Source organism: Pagrus pagrus (genome assembly GCF_965226575.1).
Source record: "Pagrus pagrus genome assembly, chromosome: 14".
Classification (NCBI taxonomy): Eukaryota; Metazoa; Chordata; class Actinopteri; order Spariformes; family Sparidae; genus Pagrus; species Pagrus pagrus.
Genome location: NC_140198.1, coordinates 3,113,488 through 3,135,507, shown reverse-complemented (window position 1 = coordinate 3,135,507; position 22,020 = coordinate 3,113,488). Strand labels below are relative to the sequence as shown.

The window sequence follows — 22,020 nt, the reverse complement described above, 5'->3', positions numbered from 1 at the left end:
ACGCTACTATCCTTCGCGGCCTCCCATATCCCATGAGCCATGAGCTAATTACTTACCGGTAGCTAAATACAGCTAAGGATGGCTGGCAAAGAGTAGCAGTTGTCGTTTACTCTGGTGAGATGTTTTTGGAACTACCTTCAAATTCTTGCTATATTTTACAAATTACATCTTCAATTATACATTCAACAGAAAATATTAGCACATAACAACCATGTAAACGCTTAATCTGATCTTTTCTCCTGGGCTGGATGAACATCTTTTGGTTCCAGGAGGGACAAAAAACATGACCGTAGAAAAACTTTTGTCTTTTGTTGGAGATTTTAAAAGTTTTAACGATTGTTGAACGTCTCAGTGGTCGAGTTTGATTGAGTCTTTGTCTCAGTAATCACCACAGAGGTCCAGATTTTTGCCCTCAGCCATAATCATTTCTTCCTTTTCTCTCTCCGTCTCCTCTCAGATGACCCAAGAACAGTGCACTCATAGGAACAATGTCCAGAGTTCAGAGAAACCACAAGTGTACAAAGTGGGAATATACGGCTGGAGGAAACGCTGCCTTTACTTCTTCGTCCTGCTGCTGATGATCCTGATCCTGATCAACTTGGCACTAACTATCTGGATCCTCAAGGTCATGAACTTCACCATGGTAAGTCAACTTTTGCCCTTTTTATTTGCCTTGGGCTGTCTTGCGTATGAGTTTGTGTGTGTGTGTGTGTGTGTGTGTTGGCGCTGATGAATTGGAGTTGTCATTGAAAAGCAAGACAAAAGGATTGAAGCTGCATGAAGTGGAAGTCGTTTAAGTCCCATTTTCAAGGGAGGGATTAGTTCAACCAGCATGAAGTGCAGAGACATGAATCCTTCTGTGATGAATATTTGAGTTGCACCACTCATTTCTCAACAGTAATTCATTAAATGTTAAACGGTGACCCTCTATGTTTAATGCTCCCGCCACCGGGTTACATTTACAACTCACGGTGAAACACATCTCTTGTGTTTTCTTCATGATCCATTGATGACATCTATAATAAAGTTCGGTCTTCTTGTCGCCTTATGCTTTTTGATTTCATGTGTGAACGTTCGCTTCCATTTTCTTCATGGCGATCTGTGTTTTACACACTTTGTTGGTAATGAGGTCAAGTGTTCGGTTTGGTTCTGTAGTTACATTGCGGTTGACTGGATTGGCAATTTGGGACGTGAATCATGTGAAAAAAGTCATTGTTACTGTCTAATAATCTACAAATTTCATGGTCCTTTTAGGCAGCATATTGTAGGTCATTAAGCTTGTAGTTTCCTGTGGATTTGAGGTGTGTGCAGCTGCTACTGGCACAGATCCTGACATCTAAAATCACTCCTCTGGACTCCAAAGAGTCATTTTTAAAAAATACAGTATGTACTTAATGAAAGAAAAAAAGTCTCTCTGGTTCTCAAGTATATGATGTGACCCGTGGACGTGAGGGATATCAACTGTGCAGGGACACGTGGACCTCGGTACATTGCAGTGAAGCGGACTAGCTGGCTCGATGCTCTGCTTGTCCCTTTATCGAGCAACCTTTACTTCATTTATGATCATCAGTGTTTCCAGCTATATTCCTTTTTTCCTCTGCTCCTCCCTGTCTAGTAAATGAAAAACAACCTAAACAAACATGTCTCTTCTTTCCATCTGGGGTGTATTTAGTCTAAGTGAACCAGAACTGAAGGATAAAGCTTCACTCTGAAGCCGTCACGTCCCTCCTCTCTGAGCTACACCAGCTGCTGCTACTGTACATCAAAACAAAACAAATGCTCAGAGCTGAGAAGCAAAGGTACGAAGTATCTGAACCAAGGATCACACAATACATTGATACATGGATATATGGATATATGTTGTTTTGAATTTTTTGATGCTTAGTTGTGCCTTTTTTGTGCCTTCAGCGTCTTCTTTTCATTTGATGTTGAAGGCCTTTTAGTTTCCTGTTGCTTGCACTCTTCCTGACCGACTCATCCTCCCATCCGTATACACCAATAAGCCCCAACATTAAAAACCACAGAAAGGTGATGTGAATAACGTTTATCATCTTGTTACGTGCACCCATTCAAATGTTGTAGACCGAGTACACCCGCTCATGGCAATGACACTCGCCGATGGCTGCAAACGCTGCTCAGGAATGAACTGAGCAACACAACAACGAGTTCAAGGTGTCAGTTCCCCACATCTCAATCTCAAAATTAACGATAATGTCCCAAATAAAAAATCCTGGATCCGTCACTTTATCCAGATCCACACCCAAAGTTAATGGTGTCTATTCTGGTCCAAGACCCACCCTCCATCCAAGTTTCCTGGAAATACGTTTTTTTTTTTTTTTTTTTAATCCTGCTGACAAACTCTGCAGTCTGTAGCGAGAGAATATGAGCCTGTCTTCCATCTGTGCTGTCTCTGTGGCTCTGTCATGTGACGTATCTTTCACTGAGCAGAGGATTGTGGGTCAAAAAGAGCCATGAAGGCATGCTGGCTTGCATACAGCAAAAATGTGACCGGGTTGCAGGACGACATACTGCTGTTTTTTTGGCATACTGGATTTAACAGACTACGTGTTGGGACGCGCTAAATCTTTTCTGGCATACTTAATAGTCGGTACTGGAGCGCTGCCCGCTGTTTTAGACAAATATCACTTTCTGGCCTCAGGTGTTCGAGGTTTTATGAAGTGAAGATACACTCAGTTTAATCAGCAATAAAAAAAAGCAAAACAGGCATTTACGTACTTCTATAAAAGTAGCATGGATTATTGGGTTAAAGTATGCGAATGATAATAAAGATCTTGTGTTCATGATTAAATGATTACACTCTCCATCCACGTCTTTCCAGAACCCTGTGAGAGGAGCTCCGACTGTCTGCACAGCTCAGTTTTACTTTCACCGTCCTGTCTGTCTTCACCTATCTGCTGTCTCTCTCTGTCTCTGCGTAGTAATCCAGTGTGCCTGTGATGAGTCAGATACAGAGAGTACAACACGCACATTTATACAGCACGCGATACGAACACACACACACACACACACGGCAGCTGCTGTGAATAATACATGAGGTCTGCTTCACAGCGGGACTTTAATATGAGATCTACATAAATCAGAGAGCAGTTTCTTAGATGCTGAGCTGTATGTTCTGACAGAATGCTGCACAGCGAGTTGCTCGAATGTTTTTAACGTGTCCTGCAGATTATAGAATAAATAAAAGATCTGACGTGCGGTGGATAAGTTTGAAGAGGAAGAAATTAAAAGTAAAGAAAAAGAAAAAGTAAGAAGTGACACATGCAGAACGCTGGCTCTATGGATCCAAACCTGTGCACCACGTGTTTAAAGGTGGTCGTGCAGCAGACACATCTTACAGGCTCACTAGATGTGTGAGCAGCGCCTGAGCATGTCTTGCTTTTTGTTTTGGCGGAGTCCCAGCTCAAGTGAAGAAGTTTTTCCTTGTAGGAGGTGGAGGAAGCAGGTTGGAGGGTGGGGGAGTCTGGAGGTATAAGGAGATAAAATATTTACATCAAGCGCAATTACAGAAACGCAGTGTGAGCAATGAATATGGACTTTAGAGACGGTGGTGTTTGTGGGTGGATGTGATTCTTCTACCTGCGTATTAAAAAGCACTTGAACTAAGTTTAACCGTGTAGTTTTAAAACAGTAGAGCCATATCTCAGTGTTTTTTATGTGGGTGTAAAAAGTGTACAAAGCTGCAGAGCGCGTGCGTCCGCTCAAGATTTCAAGAGTTTGTCAAATATTAATGTTGTAGTTTCACGTTGGCACTCATCCATCCGGCTTAACCGTCTTTCAGCAGAACAGTGAGTCTCTCTGACCTCTGCAGCCGAGCAGAAACAGTGTTCGGGCTTTTTACATACTGTGGAGTATCAGCGCCGTGTTTCTATCTTCCTTTTTTTAAGATGGTCTTCCAGTGTTTTTTTATCACATCTCATTCAGCCTTCTGCTCACATTTAGATTGGACAGTGGTTGTTGACTGAGGCTTGTTTGGTTTTAGGGCAGCCACCATAAAATTCAGCCTCGCTATGGTCGGGCACAGTGTCGGGGAGTAGCTGTGTTGCATATTTAGCATTACTTTACTGTTGCCATTGTGGGCTAAAGTTATACGTTAGCATACCTGAGTCTCCTCTGAAGGATCCCTGCAGTGTGTGAAATGATCAGATGCTCTTCATGCAGCAGCAGGTTATCAGACCAGAGACAGACGTGCGCTCACATTTTACCGCATGGCATTTCCTTCCATCCGAGGCCGAGGCCGCGCTCTCCACTTGTATTTTAAGCTATTATGAAAATGTGTGTCAAGTCCGACTTGAGAGCTCCCTGCTCCGCAAATGGCTCTTCGGAAAAACCTGCATTAGCATGGGTCAACAGCTTATCAGTTGATATACGGTGTGTGACTCACTGTGAGTGCCGTGCTGCACACACACACACACACACACACACAAACACACAGGCGCACACAAACAAGCACCCGTGCAAACACACTGTGTGCTTGTTAATGCTAATACTTTATGTTTGATGGGAGTGTGTGAGCACAGACTCGTGCACTGTATAGAAAATACATTTACACACACATGCACAAATATAAATATGCACCTGACTCGTACTTTTACACACGTACGTGCTCACATGCGTGTGGCTCGTTGTGAAAGGATCGATTCAGACCAGGCGAGTGTGCGCGACATGTTTGTTCAATTGCCTCATTCCTCCAAAAAACACACTTTTTTTCGTGCACATGACTGAATGTACTTCAGTGTGTTAATCGCACACATATGAACACACGTGTGACTGAATGACTGTGGACATATATATTTTGACAGTTTGCAGAAGGTTTCCTTAGATATTTGCACGAACGAGGACAGAATCCTGAATGTAACAGATGGCTCGAACATGTAAGAGGAAATGTATAATTAAATCCGATCTGAATTATAGACCGTATGTGCCTCAGTGAGGACGGAGCCTGAATGTAACAGATGGTTTGAACATGCAAGATGAATTGTATAATTGCATCTGAGCTTGAAATATGGATTCTTTTGCTCGTTAAGCTGATAATTCTCACTTTTAGTTGTTTTAAGTCAAAGGGCACACTTATCATGTTAAGTGTGCCCATTCTGTTTTTTTTAAGCGATCAAATCTGATTGTTGTGTTCAGACATCAATAATCTATCTGGATGGATTGTTGCCGTAGCGACCTAGGTGTCAGTACAGAGGACACCTAGGTCGCAGAACTGAGACTATTAATTGGACAGTAGACTGGGTCGTCCACTGATTGGAACGACGGTGGGTCAAACGCCGGATCGAGGAAGTATCCTCGGGCAAGATACTGAACCCCAAATTGCTCCTGATGAGCAGGTCAGCACCTGGCAGCATCTGCTAAGTGTGTGTGTGTGTGTGTGTTTGTGTGTGTGTGTTCGTGTGTGTGTGTGGGTGAATGTGAGTAGTGCTGTGAAGTCCATTCAACATTTATTATTTGTTTCATGTGGTCTTTTACTTTCCAAAATTCAAAATAAAAGCTGCGACAGTTGCACTTTATAACCTCCAAATGGATACAAAGTGCATTATAGTCATTTTTGTTTGCCCAGAACTCCAGAAGTGTTTGTGTCCTTTTGTTTTCTCGCAAAAAACAGTTGGCAAGCAACTTTTTGAGATCTTTAGATTAGGCTTTTTTTTTTTTTTTATGTTTAAGTTGTTGTGGCCTCGTTGATCAAAGGTAAATACATACTGCAGATATAGACTGCAGATATGTGGGTGTGTTTATTAAGTTTTTCTATTCTGCTTATTTTGCTAAAAAGACTGTAACTGCATGACGTTAATGCAGGTTAAGACCTTAATTTGAAATTCTGTCGCTTAATTAAAAAACACTTCAACTTCTTCGAAGTGATAAATAACAGTGTAATGACGTTATGTGACTTTCCTTGACACCCACATAGAGCGGCGCTCGCATATGGCAGAGTGGTACTAAACATTTATCTCTTAAATTAAGTGAAGACCTGAAGGCTGAAGCAAATAGCAGTGAGATGAAGAGCCGGTTGCCGCAGCCGGGGTCAGAAACTGAGAGAACTCGGGGCAGAAAAAAGTCATTAAAAGTTAATTGAATTCCCCATTAATTTAAAGATGAAGGGTTAAAATGCTCCTAATTAGGCCTGTGCTTAATTAGGAGCAGCCACCCTGTTCTCATTTTATTATTAAGCCGTCACAACACGCGTGTCAGTACAGCTGGTGTCCCTGCTGATCTTTGGTCGGTTGTTCCCACAGTGGTGTGATTACTGTTTTTGTTGTTCTTGCTAGAAAATGCAACATCCAAGCAAACCAATGCATGGAAATAAGCTATATGATGAAAGAGGTCTTCCAGCACTGCCTTCTTCTGAAAGGTCTGCAGGTTTTCAGCAGCGTCTGTGGGATATAATGATGCGTTTGTTTATAAAAATCAGCAGCTTCAGTCATAAAGACCATCTGACTTTCATCCGTGTGCTCGGCAGTAGTGTGTAGATGTAGATGTGTGTGTGTGTGAGTGTGTTCACTTGCCTCCGTCTCCAGAGATCTACAGCTCATCCGACGGATCTTCCAGCTCCCCCATCATGTTAAATAGGCTCGTTGTGGCAGCAGAGACAGCCGAGGGCTCTCAGATTGAGACAGATTAAAGTGGCTGCACCTCATGTACATGGAGGTCCAGAGTCTGTGTGGTAATGAGTACAAAGAGGAGAGAGGTTGGCGGAGGGAGGCGAGTGATGTATCGGCTGCTCCCTCTTCCGGGTCCTTCCACTCCGGTGAAGCAGGCCAGAAAAAGCAGCCTGGAGGGAGGAGGGAGCCGATGTAATGGTGAGGAGTTCACTGCTGTTAACATTTGAGTCAAACCAGGATTATAAAATACAGAAGGGTCATGGTTAGTTCCACTTTATCATGATCTGCTTCCTCATGAAAACAAAACTCAACCTTGACTTCTGTTTTGGACACAAGCAGCAGTGTCTTGAATGAAAGTCCTGTTCGTGTTTGACTCATCAATCCCCAACCGTCCCCACTGTACACACCTTTCACTCTGTATATACTGATCATAATTACTACAGCCGCTAGAGGTCGCAGCCTAGCAACAAACAGGCAGACAGGTTGTAATAAGCTGCTTTCTCTTTGTCATTTTTCTGATGAGGACATCAGTCTGATCCACAGCCCTTTGAGGAGCGGCAGCACCAGTTTTCAAACGGATAACTAACATTTATATTCATTACTGATTCATTTTCTAATTATATTCACAAGTAATTTTGTGACTTCTTCAAATTGTGTCTTTTGTCAAACCAACGATCCAAAACCCAAACAGCTCTTCAACTGTTGTCATAACAGACAAAGAAACGCTGTAAATACTCACATTTCAGAGGCTGGAACCAGCAAATGTTTGACAGTTTTAATTATAAAAATGACTTAAACCATTATACAATTCTCAAAACAGTTGTCAACAACATTTTGATGTATGGGAACCGAAAATTACCGGTGTCAAAACTGAAAGTTGGCATAAGACAAGTGATGGTTGAACAAACACATTGACGGACGTCTGTACGCGTTTATTTAAAGTCATAAACTCTCAAAACTGTCAAACTTGACAATAAAAGCGCCAACGTACAGAACAAATACGAGACGGAGCAGCACCACAGATCTGCCTCTAATCAAACACGGCAGCTGGGACCAGCCGAACGTTTCGCCTGAAGCTGAACTGATCCGAACACACAAATATGGAAAGAAAGCACTTTCCTTTGGCATCTTGCAAAAATGTTATGTATTATATATTTAGATGCTTTTAGCCTTGATAATCAAATACCAAGAGTGCTTATAAATGTTTTAGATTATGAATCGAATTAGAATTGGAAATCAGGCTCATTTCGGCACGATAATAAAGTAATAAGCAAACGCTGACCTACCGGAGGGCGGTTTTATATAGTTTAATTTAAAATATGTTTTAAACTTTCCGAGTACTTTCCTACATTCATAATGTATCAACAGTACATATTTAAAGCTCTTTGTAGCGGTTCACTTACAAAGTGCCATTACAGCGACAGATAGGAGTTAACTTTTGTTACTGCAGACCACTTTTACACTATTACAGGACACACAACCAGGGACGGTTCTGCTGACTCTGAGAGATTAATGAAGGCGAGGGAGGGATAAAAAAAAAAAAAAAACATAAAATACTCTCCATCTTTCTTTACCTGCTATCCCCACTGGAGCCTGTACTTAAAGTGAAGTGAGGTGAACTGTTGTGACTGGGTGATACGGCTCAGTGCTCCTGGGAGACGGAGCTGAAGCCTGCAGGAGGAGGTTTGCAGCAGCTCCACACTGGGCCGTTGAACCGAGAGCCTCCACCCTCCCCCGAGTCCCAGGAGGAGCCAAAGCGGGGCCGGCGGTGCCAACAGCTCTGCCTCTGCGGGCCCAGCGGGGGGGGGAGCTTGACCTTCCCATCCGCAGCCAAACTATCAGCACTCACCAACTCCCCAAAAGCTCGCTGTCGGATGTTGTTTATTCATGTTTGCCGGTTTGCTGAATACAGATTTCAGCAGGAAATTTGGCAAGGTCATCGTAATGTCTGTGAATCTGAAGAGGGAGCCGCTGTCGTTTTTAGACTCGATGCGGAAAACTGAATATTTGAGGTTGTGTTTCGACCTGGGAATTCTCAATATGCTCGGCATTCAAGTTGGTTCAAGGGTTGGCTCAACCAAAGAGAAACATTTTTACCGTGCATATAAAAACAAGCCAGTTAGTTGGAGTTATGAAAAGTTTGTTATATTTTGGCCTTCCATCACTACGAATGTGGCTGAAAATTGCCCTGACATCTCATCGATAATGTCCAGTTTTGTTGCCAAAAATATGACTGGAAGTTTTCCCAACGTCTCATCAAAAGTTTCCAGTTTTGTTGGCACAAACACTGTGGAATAACGTGCTGACGTCCCATCAAAAATATCCTGTTTTCTTGCCACAAACATGGTTGGAAATGTCCCCAACATCTCATCAAAAGTGTCCATACGTCCTCTGTGGTCGTAACAAAAACAATCAGTCGTTTCATGCCTACAAATGTTGAAATGCCTTCTGCCTTGCACCACCCACCTCTCCTTCACGTGACGACCCGTACTCTGATAAAACGGCTTTGAAATGGTTCCGAATGTAAGCGGTGAGGACAGGAGCTGACCTCAGAGCAGCTCAGATGTTTACCTCCTCCTGTAATCTGAGAGAGGACAGCCACCTTTATTTATGGCTCAGATACAAACACACACAACTCTGTCTGTCTGTGTTTCTCTCACAGACCACACACACACACACACACACACACACACACACGCACACACAGCAGCTCAGCGTCTTCAGTCAGCTTTAAAATGATGATGTCATTTTCTATTAACCTCTGAGCGTGACTGTTTAAGACGCCCTTGAAGCAAATTATTAGCATTGTTTGTTTTTCCTTCGTTCCACAGTTGCGTCTGAAAGTCCTTTCTCCAAATGAACGCTCAGTAGTTTTTCTCTACAGCGAGCAGAAAACTGATAATTAGGACACTTCTGAGTCGTCATCATTTTGAGTGATCGCCGACAAGTGTAGTGTCGTACGCCTGTGATTTTAGCGTACAACAAATGCAACACATTGTGGGTTTGTTGGCTTACACATTTTTTATGATTGATTATTTGATACCTTTAGTTACACGTTACTTTGCAGATTACATGCTGCATCACAGCTAAAGTTGGGAGTCCCAGCCTCCTGGAAGATGCTTGAGACTGAAGGAAAACAACAGTTATGTTACATGTCGACAGTCCCAATCACATGTGAGACCTACAGACTGGCTTTGAATCTTTAAATACAGGAGGAAAAACACAGATTTAAGCTCAATATGAAATGAAATCTTAATAAACAATAGATATGTAGTGTAACTGCTACCATCTGTCATCTGAAGACATTTCTTAGGATGATATAATATATAATGTAATAATAATAAATAATACCAGAGTTACGAGGTGCCCCACAGGCAGGCATTAATTACACGGGGTAAACAGGCATATAGAAGACGTGTTTATTAAGATGTTAAAATAAACACTATAAAAACAAAATAAAATTAAAGCACACCAGTTCAGAGAAGACCCTGAGATATAAGAAAGATTTCAGTGATGAAACGGACTTGGCTCATAGATAATATGATGTATATATTGCAGGTATTGGCTGCTTTTTTCCCGAATGTTTGGCTTTAAACTCTTCAACTCTGTCAGTCCAACCGGTTTTCACATGAAAATCTGTCGCAATTATTTCTATTTTTGTGCACAGGGATGAAAAAGAACAAGCAACAATATGAGGCCATTTTCCCTTCGCGGACGGCGGTTGAGTCAGAACGCGTTTAAAGACTCTCGGTAGATAAACATCTTAGCAGCCTGTCGGTGACGAGAGAAAAAAGCAGTAATTGTCCCTCTGATTGCAGCCTGCCTTCCTCCGAGCAACATTGATAAGCTTTTGCACGGTTTCACTCATGGAGCAGAAGGGCGGGCGAAAGAAGTCAAACAAAGAGAAGATGAAGAGGAGGGAGGAGGAGGAGAAGAGGCAGCTGATGATGGTGATGATGATTGCTTTTGACTACAGTATAAACCCAGTTTAGCATTTCATCACTGGTTCTCAGGCTATGACATTAATATATTGTGATATTTATGATTCTGACGCTCAGTACGTCAAACCAAATTTCCAGTCGTGTTTGTACGAACAAAACAGGCATCTTAGGCCACACCATGATCTTTTTCTAACCGTACACAAGTGGTTTTTGAGTTTAAGCACATCATTGTGACAAGAGAGAAATAGAAAATTGAACCTAAAGAAACGTAAAGTTTTAACTTATCTGTGGTTTTGCAGTACTTTAAACGTACTTTGCCAACATGTATTCTGGCTTATAAAGACACAGGTGATAAAAAAAAAGTGTGATTTTGTCTGTGAGAACAAATTAAAGTAGCATTATGTAGTTCCGGGGAAGAAATTTTAATCAGAAGAGAATATTTTTATTTTTATGCCTAAACAAACTCAATAAACTTATTTTCACGACTGAATTATCTGAATAAACCGACTGACCTTAAAGGACAAAACAATTTTCTTTTCTAGCTTCAAACACTGTTCTGGGGACTTTATTTTCCTCTGAGAACAGCTTGTTTACTCAGTTATGAGAGAGTTTGCGTTATTACCTCATTCATATTGTAGATATTAAAATTCTGAGTGTGAATCTCTTCTCCCAGACTTCACAGTGCCCCTTTTTAAAGTGAGCCAGATTTAAAAATAGACGACCAGCCAGGGTCAAGCCTCTAAAAGTTTGTTCCTCATTCAAGTCCAGCTCCTTCCCCCATGAATTAGTCCCGAGTTGCATCCAAACAGCCCATTCTCGCCCACGAGCCGACAGAATACAGGATCGGCTGCTGGCGGCATTAAATCTCATTGCTGTTGATGAGATCGGAGTTACTGGCTCTCATTGGGGACAATTAAACCTCAGTACCTTCAGCAGCCTTTACTGAAAGGTCAACAGAGAGAGAGAGAGAGAGAGATGGAAGAAAGAGCGACGAGGAAAGACAGACAGTGGGAAAACAAAGTCGACCGGCAGGCTGTTTTCACAGTTCACATGCAATTCATCGTAGCAAAATTAAAGGAATAATGAGAGCGGGACAAAAGGCATGCAGTGCATTTCCAAAGTGTGAAATAGAGTTACAGTCGAAGACACTAATTACATTTGAGGCAGAGTCTGCTAACTTCATGAATTCTGCGCTCAGGGGATGACTAATAAAGCTCAACTTCAAGATTTTATAGTCCCTAATGGGAAAATTAGCTTGCTGCAAGGCGTCAAACAAAATGCATAATTACAAAAAACAAGAGGAGATAAAAAGCACAGAAAACATACAGAAGTGGGAAAGTTGCTCTGACAACTCGCCGGCTGAAAGATATTCGAATGTTTCTGTTAAATAAATATTTAATTTTAGTCCTGCTGTTTAATAGCCAAGAACGACCGTTCATGGGGGGTTTTAATGAAGAACAGATTGAAATAAACTAAATGAAGATCGGTACATTTTCTCCTGCAGTGTGTCACAGTAACGAGGCTGATGGGCGAGTGGACTCTCATTTCTTACAAGAAGTTTAAGTTGAAAAATTTCCATACGTGAAAATAAACCTCCTACGGGGCACCAATATTAGCAAAATTAAACTATCAAAGCTTTATTCACTAGAAAATATGTTCCAATGATTCATTCCAGTGATTTCTCTCCCGGCAAGATATTAAATACCACACACACTCATTAAAAAGTGAAATATCTTGAAAGCAGGCACATAACTTCACATCATAACATCACTAGACAGTCACATATTCCAGATTTTTAAAGTATGAAAATATGTCTTCGGCAATTGTAAAACTATAATGGACTCGTCACATAATCAGATCTCTTCAAAAGCAGAGAGTGAAAACTTATACTAGTTCTAATGAAAAGTATTTTTACTTCCACATACTTGTTTTTATTCTAGTAATCTGTGGTATATCGTTGTAAGGGGGCTCGGGGATATGGAGGTCCTTCTGTCAGTACCCTTTTTAAACCTCCCTTTTTTCACAGCGTAAGCATTTGTATGTAAAAAAGGACCCTGACTGACCGGTGTGTTGTTTCCACTGAGGCATCTACTGTAACCTCATTGTTATACAGTATCCAAATAGGGCTTCAGTATTTCATATCTGCAAAAACTATTACTGTTTTAAAAGCTTTACTATATTTGATTTTCTTATTCATAAGGTCTGGAAGCAAATAGGATGGTGGGATGGGAATTTATGGGGTTGTTTGAATCTTAAAAAATTAACTTTTAAGCAGGAAGTTTCATGTGTTTTGTTCCCAAGGATGTATTTTGCATTTATTAGAATCTTATTTGCATTAGTTAGTTGACTTTTTGCCAACCGATGGTAATTGTTTCACGGCAGGAGGTTGGTGCTCAGTTGTTTACTTAACCCACCTCTGCTTTTCCACCCACCAACAGACTTATTGTTCCCGCCGATGTCACGACATGTACAAGGCATGAATTAGCATTAGTTGTGTAATATTATAATATTATAATGCATTTTTGGATTGGAGTTCTGCTGAAAGAGGCCTCTGACATGTTGGACAAATGAAAGAAACATTGTAAAACCTCAAGTTCTGGTAGTTAATACATGATATGTTGTGTATTTCAAGTATGTGCTTTCCCTTACTGTGCCTCCATGTAATGACTTTGGTACACTTAATTTGTGATCAAATAAAGGTTAAGGATATAATGTGTAATATTCACGCATTGAACTGTCTAAAAACAACGAGACCTTTTCTACAAATTTTGTTGAGGTGTGTACATTATCCCAAATGTTTCCAACAATGTACAAACACAGAAAATCAAGAATTTTACTCAAGTTAATGTTGCGTTTCATTGGTTGCCTAGTATAAAGTTTGAATTGGAAACAACGTAGCAGCCTCACCACCAAATTAAAAAATACAACTCTAAGGTTGTTAGAGGAAAGCAGCTTTTTCTACTTGCAGTGGTAAAGTAACTTTCCGATCCAAAGAACTTTTGTGCCTTCCACAGTTTTATTTCATCAGGGCAGCTCATCAAGGTCCTCTATAGATCCAACTCATCAGATGGCATGGAAAAAAATGAGCTGTTGGGGTGTCATCAATAGAAATCAGTTTGCTCTTGTGTCCTAAAAAGGTGACTTCTATGGACAATCAGGTGCTGAGGGCTAAGAAAAATGCTAGGATTTCACTGCATCGCTGATTAGCACACCTTCAAACAGACGGGGGAACCTCGTCAGTGAAATCACCTGCTGATGTGATTGGTTGGAGGGCAGACCATTTGCCCTCTGGTACATGCAAACTCATACCAGCCCGCACCTTAAGATTAAATCCAACAGGGAGAGGAACCTCGCCTTCTGGCACACTGCATATAAATGTATGTAGTCTGCAGTCTTTCCTGGAATTGTAATTATCTCGGCCACCATAAAAACACACCCAGTCAGATAAGAGCTAAACCACCGGGGGAGCAAGTCAGGGAGTCTCGAACTGTCGTCTAGTCCATCCAACAACAGCATGTCAGAATCAGCAGTGTGCTGAAACCAGTGATGACATTATATTTTCTCGATTGAACAGCTAGCCCATGATTCGAACACTAATTGGCCCTTTTGGACAAACCGTCCTGAGTGATCAGATCACAAGTGGAGAGCTCCAAGTCCTTCAGTTCACATCTGGCATTAACATGCGTCCCCACAAGCTTCTCAGGTGACCACTTGTTGTCTGATCACACTTCACTGCTTTGTATTCAAATAATGTGTGTAAATTGTGAAATCAGTTGAAACAGTGTGTTGAAACAGCTGCTAATGGTTGGCCGGTAAGATGCTTTTAAGAAATGTAAGCAGACAGGCTGGCACAGCGATGCTGTGACAAACCGGCACTTTTTACAAGGTATTAGACAACAAAATGTATTGAATTTAATGCCGAATTTTCAGGGAGGCACAAATGATTGAGAATGTGCCGTAGCTATTTCTCCAAGTTTGTTAAATTTCTCCTCACTCAACGAGTCTCAAAATGACACCTTTTGTTAAGGGAGTCTGGTTAAGGGTGAGGGGGGCACACCTGTTCAGCTGTCCACTTGTGATCGGGGCAGACAGCAATGCCAGGTTTAAACAGGGTCATTGTATGATGGAAAGAATCATTATTTGCTTTAAGACATGGTGTGCTCAAGTCTAGCAGAACCAGACCAACAAGTGTGCAGGATTAAGTATTGATCCTAAAGTCAGTGGTAACTGTAACAGCTGCCATCTCAGAGATCCATTCTGATGGTCCTCAGAAATTCAATTATTTTCCAGAAGTTTGTTCAGTCAGATGCAGCAGCTTTCTCTCTGCCTTCCACTTTCTTGTTTTCTCCAAAATGGAGACTCGTAACTCGTGCTGTCATTGCTTATGACAGATGAGTCCACATTACTTTGTTTGAGTGGGAGTCTATCTAATTGGGTTCGGTCTACCTCCCGGTCAGATTTTGAGCTGCTGACTGCAGACATTTTTAACACAAAGTTTCTAACCGGGGTCAAGGCAAGTTCTAGATCTAAGAAGGCATCAAACTTTGTCGGGCATTTTTAAACCTCAGTAATGATCCATACATCACACCGTCTGCTCCGGTCTTTACAATATTGAGTGTGATATTGACAGAGTGGTGATGAAAGAAGCGAGCGCACAGTCGGCTCGGCTTCACAAGTTAACAGCCAGATGTCCTCGTTGCACTCGGTGTCTTTATGAGGTGATGTTGGTGTTTGATGACTCACAAAGCTCACATATACAAACACAAATGCTCTGCTAATGAGGCATCAGGTGGCTAATGTTAGAGATGAAATGATTGTCGACTGAAAGTCATTAGTTTGAGCCTGACAGACTGAAACACCAGCGCTCCCCGTACATAATTACCACTGCTGACATACCCCTGAGCAAGGTCCTTCCTACCCGTTCACGACATAATGACCTGTGACCAGATAATCAAACAGATATGGACTCGCTCTCTGCTCTCTCAGTTAACCTGTCTTAATCAGGTTGTTCATTCTGACTTTTGTGGCATTTTGCAGAAAATTGCTTTCCCGCCACAACACTAGAAATTAAAGGCTTTCGAAAATGACATTTACAACACAAAAAGTTGTGTTTTAATACTTTTATTAATTAGCCTCACATTCTGCAGCATTTTGTCATTTTCCTCATTTTGTCTTCACGTTATAATATTGGACAATGAGCTGTTCTAACAAGAGGACCTCATTAACTGTACACTGTGGTTAATAGTCTCTTCCTGCAGCAGCAAAAATTGTGGTATCTTAACTTTTTTTTTTAATTCTGACGACTGAGCCTGAATAATGAAGTGAAAAGTAATACTGTCTTTTGTGCAACTTTTAAAAAAAAGATCTAAACATATATATATATATATATACACACACCAAGTAGAAGTCTTTTCTGAGACGCATCAAAGTCATCGACCCGGACTCCAGAGACGAGACTCCTCTCCAGCACTCTGACTTTGTCTCCTCTCCGTCGTTACACTTCAAAAGGTGTCTGAGTTTCACAGGGTTACACTCTTCCTGTTGGGTGTTATGCTTCCCAGGTAATGGTCTAGGTTACATCAGCCTTGCCTTTTTGAAGGCTGTGTTTCAAAAAATAAGCTTTACACAGCACATTTTTGTGAGTTAGTTGATGAGGTAAGGCTCAAAAGTCTTACTCAACAGCACTTCAAGAGGATTTGATGATACAGGACCCTCGAGCCGCCTGTTTCATTACAGCGTCTCGGACTGCTGGGAACCTGATTAAAAGTCTTGTTGGAGTAAAGGAAATCTTGCACCTAGTTGATTAATGCCCTGCCTTTGGAAGATGAGAGTGAAGAAGAAGCAGAGCAGAAGATGGTCATTGCGAAGGTCAAATTTGAATGTTGGGTAGGTGCGGCCGGCCACCAACCCAAAGTGTTTGACGAGCTGGGAACGAGACTCAACAATCATCGATCGTAGAGAGAAAACTGACAGAAGGGAAAGGATGGATTAAAGGGGAAGGAGCTTAGAAAGTAGGAAACAAAGAGGAAGTAAGATAATAGGAGTCAGTTAGTGAGTCTAAAGATACTTTGACATGCATAAAGAACAGCAGAAGAAGAGCAGAGGAAGAGGGAAGGTCAGAGTTTCTTTGAAGTGGTGTTGGACTCCCGGAGGACTACAGAGCTCTGTAGTTTGTCTCCTAATGGGAGGATTGTTCCACTGCTTTGTTTCATTTAGTTCGGTTGTGAAACAATTTTTAAAACATCAGAAAAATGTGCACGGAAGTTAGAATTAACAAGGATCAAACTAAGCAAAACCATCTTCCAATTTAAAAAAAAAAAAACAGACGGAACAGAAAACATCGACGAAATAACACTTTACTACGGGACTACAATTCATACCTGAAACGCCATCTTGAACAGCGGTCTCTTCCTTGGCCGTCGTCTCACCTAGCTTTCACATTACCACCGTCCCGTAATTTACCATTTGATTCAGTCTGTGCATTCTCACCAAACATATTTCCAGCAGCAGCAGGCAGCTCTTTGAAGGTGACAAGTTCTGATCGATGGCTGAAAAAGTTTGAAAACTTCGCGCTTTATTCTTTTGCAGCCTTTGAAAGTTGTAGTGGTGGATAGAAGTGGAGGAACTGGACGTTCGAGTAGCTGTTTTGTTCTGAGGAACCCTCAGAGAAAAGAGTCTTCCCTTCTGCCTGCTTGATGTGCTCCTGTCAGCATTGCCATCTTGCTCCATGCAGATAAACACGGTCTGTCTTTTTGACCTGCTGTGAAGATCAATATAAGCATCGACTGATCGAGCTGCTATTATGTCCAGCCTAGCAGGGAGGACTGCACTGTTTTTGTGCTTCACGCAGCAGGAGGTCCTGCTCGAGTCTCTGAGTCAATGACAAAACGTCCGAGTGCTCAGGTTGAGGCAGATGTATATCTTAGATGAAAGCAGGTCCATCTATTTCTGCCTGTGCAGAAGCTGCCTGTCATGCTGTGAAGCTGTCTGACTCTCTTTATGTCTCTCGTCTGTCCACTGCGGTTCGTCTTGACTGCATTCTTTTTTTAAAGTGCAGTTATGGATGAGAGACAAAATGTTTGACAGTGAGACATGCAGCTGTCTTCAGCTGCCTCTGATGCCGTTTCTTTCACTCTGTCTCTCTGCCATACATGATACAATCTCCCTTGCAGGTGTGTCTTATTGATCCCACCGCAGAATCCCTTCACACGCACCCAAGACACTGAAGCTTTACCTCATCTCAGTCATCTCTTACCTTTTATCTAAACGGACTGTGGTTTTGCAGGATGGCATGGGGTGAGTTAAGCCACCGTGGACTGAAGCCTGGCCTCCCTATTGGCCACCCCAGTCGTAATTGCCTTTTTGGGGCATTTTTTCTTGGACAGAAAAACGGATTTCTGTTTTGTTTATTCAAAATATATATGGAATGTATTTTAGGTGCAAAACAGCCCAGTCGCCAGGATATTATGTTTGCAGTTAATGTTTCTGCAAACCGCAGTACCGTCCGTGACATATGTTCACATTATATGCTTATTAGCCACCTGTCGCGACAGGATGTGGAGGGGAAGGTGGCGGCGATATTACAAGCCAACAAATATGCCACATGGAGGACCAGAGATCCGTGGTGACCCAAACTCGAAACATCTCAATCCATGATCATGGTGACCGAAACAATTATTTTAGGCCAAACCATGATGTTTTCCTAACCCTCACCAAATGTTTTTTGTGCCTTAACCTAACCAGAGCATAAACACAGCGTTGTGACCAATCAGAATTAGAAATTCACCCCTCAACAAACACAGTTGCAACATCAAGAAACATCCAATTTGAACTTATCTGTGGTTCTGCAGAAATCTACTTGACTAACATTTATTCTGGCGACTGGGTTGTGCGCAGACAAACTCACTTAGCTACTTGCCGGTGTACAGCCCACAGTTATGTCCGTGCTTTCCCACCCACTTTTGGTCCATTTAAAACAGACCCTGGTGCCTTTTCCCAGTTAGTGCAGTTGGTCTGAGCTGGTGTTGATGCTGTCAATCAAACCCAGGTGAGGACCAGACGTAAGAACTAAGACTGCTTGGAAGGGTGAATCTTGGTCCTCTTCCAAGCGAATTTTGGTGCATCCACTATGTTTGCATTGTCCCTGCTTGATAAATGTGAGGATTTGCTGCCTTTTCTCTGTTGAGGTTTGGATAGTTGCTTTTTGCAAAACCAGGAAATTGAAGACATCAGTTTGGCCCATGAGGAATTGCGATGGGCATTTTTCAGTCGAGTTTGAAGAGCTTGAACAATTGAACAGTAATGAAATAATCAAAGCAGAACCCGGCGTCATCCCTCTAGATTTTGTCAAAATGTAAAATAGTGTTGTCATTTTGAATACAAGAACACAAAGTCAAACACCTCAAACCTTCAGGGTTTAAATGTAATTTACAACACAATGGCTCCTCCGTCTTTTCTTTCTCCTTTCTTTTCTTCATTTCTATTCTAAAACGTTAGCAAAGCAGTGGCAAAAAAGGAAAACGATTTAGTGTTTGTGCTGTTATTTAATACATCTTCAAGACTGAACTAATGCAGTGATTAAACTATCACAGTCCATATATTTCACAGCAGGACAGTCATATATTATTTACAGACCTTGAGGATATGTTCTCAGGAAATGGATGGAGGGATGTGTGCGTGTTTCTGTGTATCTCCAGCTATGTGTTTTCACTACTTTGAGTGCCTGTTTGCTTTTGCCTCACTCACATTTTTTGACTTTCCTGTGTGAATTTGTGTGTGTGTGAGGGCATCTCTCTGTGTCCGCCCGTGTTTATGCATGACTTGTCCTCATTCAGTAAAGTCCCATACGTTGGAGATCAGAAAGGCCGGGGTGGCAGATAAAGCTGACAACTTCCAGCCACAGTCGCCCGACTTTTTTTTTCCAGAGGTGGGGATTGGAGGGAGATAACATTGGGAGAGTGAACATACAATTCACCACACAACCCAGCAGACAGAAGTGAGGAGGAAAGCTGCTGTCTAGGATATTTTCTCATGCATAGCTTACACAATTCAGACATATGAAAGAAAAGAAACGTGAGGGTAAGGGGAAAAAAAGAGGAAAATAGACTTGGCACTTTGCCCATCTGTGTATTTTCCATTTGAAAAATAATTTCATTACCGTACTGCCACATGGCAACTGCAGTCCAGAGGGACGACAGATATAAATATATGAATACCTGAACAGGTGGACGGATTGGATATTTCTCCACTTTCTTCTCTATTGGCTTCCTCGGATGTGAATAATGGCTAAGGAAAGTGGCCGTCTCCAAATCCCCGCAGGAAGCTGAATAAAGACGATGACAGGCCAGGATAAAGAATCACCAAATCCCTCTTATCCACTTTTTCTTTTTCCTATTAACCTTTATTCATCCAGAGAGGCTTTAAACCAGTGAGCTCCACTCTCTCCTGGCCACGTTTAGCAGTGTGGGCACTGAGCTCTTTGTTTTTCCTCAAGTCCCCCTGTGGATTTCAAACTGAAAAACAAAGATATAAACTTTTCACTTGCAGAAATCTTTCATGGACCAAGCACTGACAAGTGCTCTTCATTCTTTTTGATTTACAAAATACAACTACCAACAGCTCTGGCTGGCTGGCTGGGCCCCATGCATCGTAGTTAAGGACACTTGTATGAGTCCGTAAATCCATCCATCCCGCCACGATGACCAATTTATTTTGAAAAAGTCATTGAAAAAGGCTTCAGATCTTTGCTGTTCAGAAATCGTGCTCTTGTTTCCGACCTCCTTCCTATGCAGACGTTTTTATATCACTTTTTATACCTGACATCCTCCTTTGCTGTTAGAATATTTACTGCAGCCAATAGAGGTCGTCGCTGAGAAAGAAATGTTAATATAGGTTGTAATAAGCTGCTTTCATAGTCCTATGTGGAGTTTTTTTCTGATGATGACGGGCTGAAAAGACAATGGCAGTATAATGTTGCCCAAATTTGTGATTTTAGACAGCAAGTGTCGGCGTTCATTATACTATATTTCCCAAATGTCTGTCTGTTCTGAAAGAGATGCTATGCTCACGTCTTCGTTCTCACCCTTATGTTTCCTCTCCAAACCTCCCAAATCACTCACTGTACTTCTGATCCCTCCGTATCTTGGCCCAGAGTTCTCATTAAACCCTTGAAGCCAACTTCAACCGGTCCAGATTAAGTGAAGATTAGAGGAAACAGATCAATTAAATAGGTCGTTTATAATGTAGTTGTGAAGCTTGAGCAGGTTGGAAGTGTTGCTGTGCTGGTCCTTTGGGTGTGTAGGGGTAAAACATGCCATGAATACATGCATCAAACATCTTAAACATCGATGATGATCATTAAGAAAGAACAGAATCTGTAAACAGAACAGTTTTGACGCTTACTTTCATATTCTGTTCTTTACAGAACAGCATTAACAGGATAAAATGCTGAAATGAAATAAAAACATGATATTTTCATTTATTATTAAAATACCCTGAAGAAAACAAGCTCATGTGTGGTGACTGAATACAAATAAAGTACTTAAACTTACTTTTTGAACACTTTTTTAAGGATAGATTCCCACTCAGAGTCAAGTTTATCACAGAAATGTGTATCAGCAGTGAAAGTGCACAGATTTCCAAAATCAATAATTTACTTTTTTTATACAACATGAACATAATGGGGGCCATAACTGCAGCTCTAAAATGAGTCATTGCTGGATTGATTTCCGCTCTGCCAGAATACAGAATCAGATCATTGTTTAAACAGACGGATGGGGATGAACATCCTGTTTCTGAGTGACGATAACAGTTGAGTGAAGTGCTGATTGAAATGCAGCTCGCTTTGTTCTGTCGGTCAAGATCAATCCAAGCCACCAAACAGCATTTTTTTCTTCTTTCCATTAAGTAGTCCCAGTCCTTTCCAAAAGATAATCGTGATACATTTACTCATTAAATATGTTTTATTACATTTATTAAGTTGTGTTTGATGTTTGCTTTGTTGTCTCATTTTACCTTTGATCTCCCCTGAAAGCAAATAAATTGCATTGATGAACAATGTTCTTGATACCTCACCAAACATCATCTAACAAAAAACGTCATTGTGGCATGTACTGCCATCTCTTGGTTCCCTTCCCTTAAAGTTTAGTATACTGTATATTAAGTACGCTGTACTTACCCTATAGTGTCACTTTTTGATAAAGAACAAGTAAAGTCTGAGTTAAGGGGTGGTCGGGGTAGTTGGATGGGTGATATACTGGACTTTCCCTCAGTTTCCCCAGTTGTGACGAAAAGTCCAGACTGATCTGTTTCCAAGTTATCTTACGTAAGTACGTTAATGTATGTAAAGACACACTTACACTGAGTGACAAGAGTTACATCACTTGTGCAAGCTAACCAAGTATTTTTGGTGTCTAAACCCAACAGTCAAAAAGTAATAGCATTTCATGATCTGTGAATTG

The 22,020-nt window shown here is 41.5% G+C and overlaps 1 protein-coding gene across 5 annotated transcripts in view; it reads left to right on the top strand.

The window, feature by feature from the left end:
- The window catches only part of sgcd (sarcoglycan, delta (dystrophin-associated glycoprotein)), a 301,763-nt gene that overhangs the window by 192,935 nt on the left and 86,808 nt on the right, over positions 1-22,020 (top strand). For all 5 annotated transcript variants that reach the window (XM_084373505.1, XM_084373503.1, XM_084373504.1 and 2 more), the window contains one exon: positions 458-643. In XM_084373505.1, the coding sequence (XP_084229631.1) occupies positions 458-643 (186 nt within the window). The remainder of the gene's footprint in view (positions 1-457; positions 644-22,020) is intronic.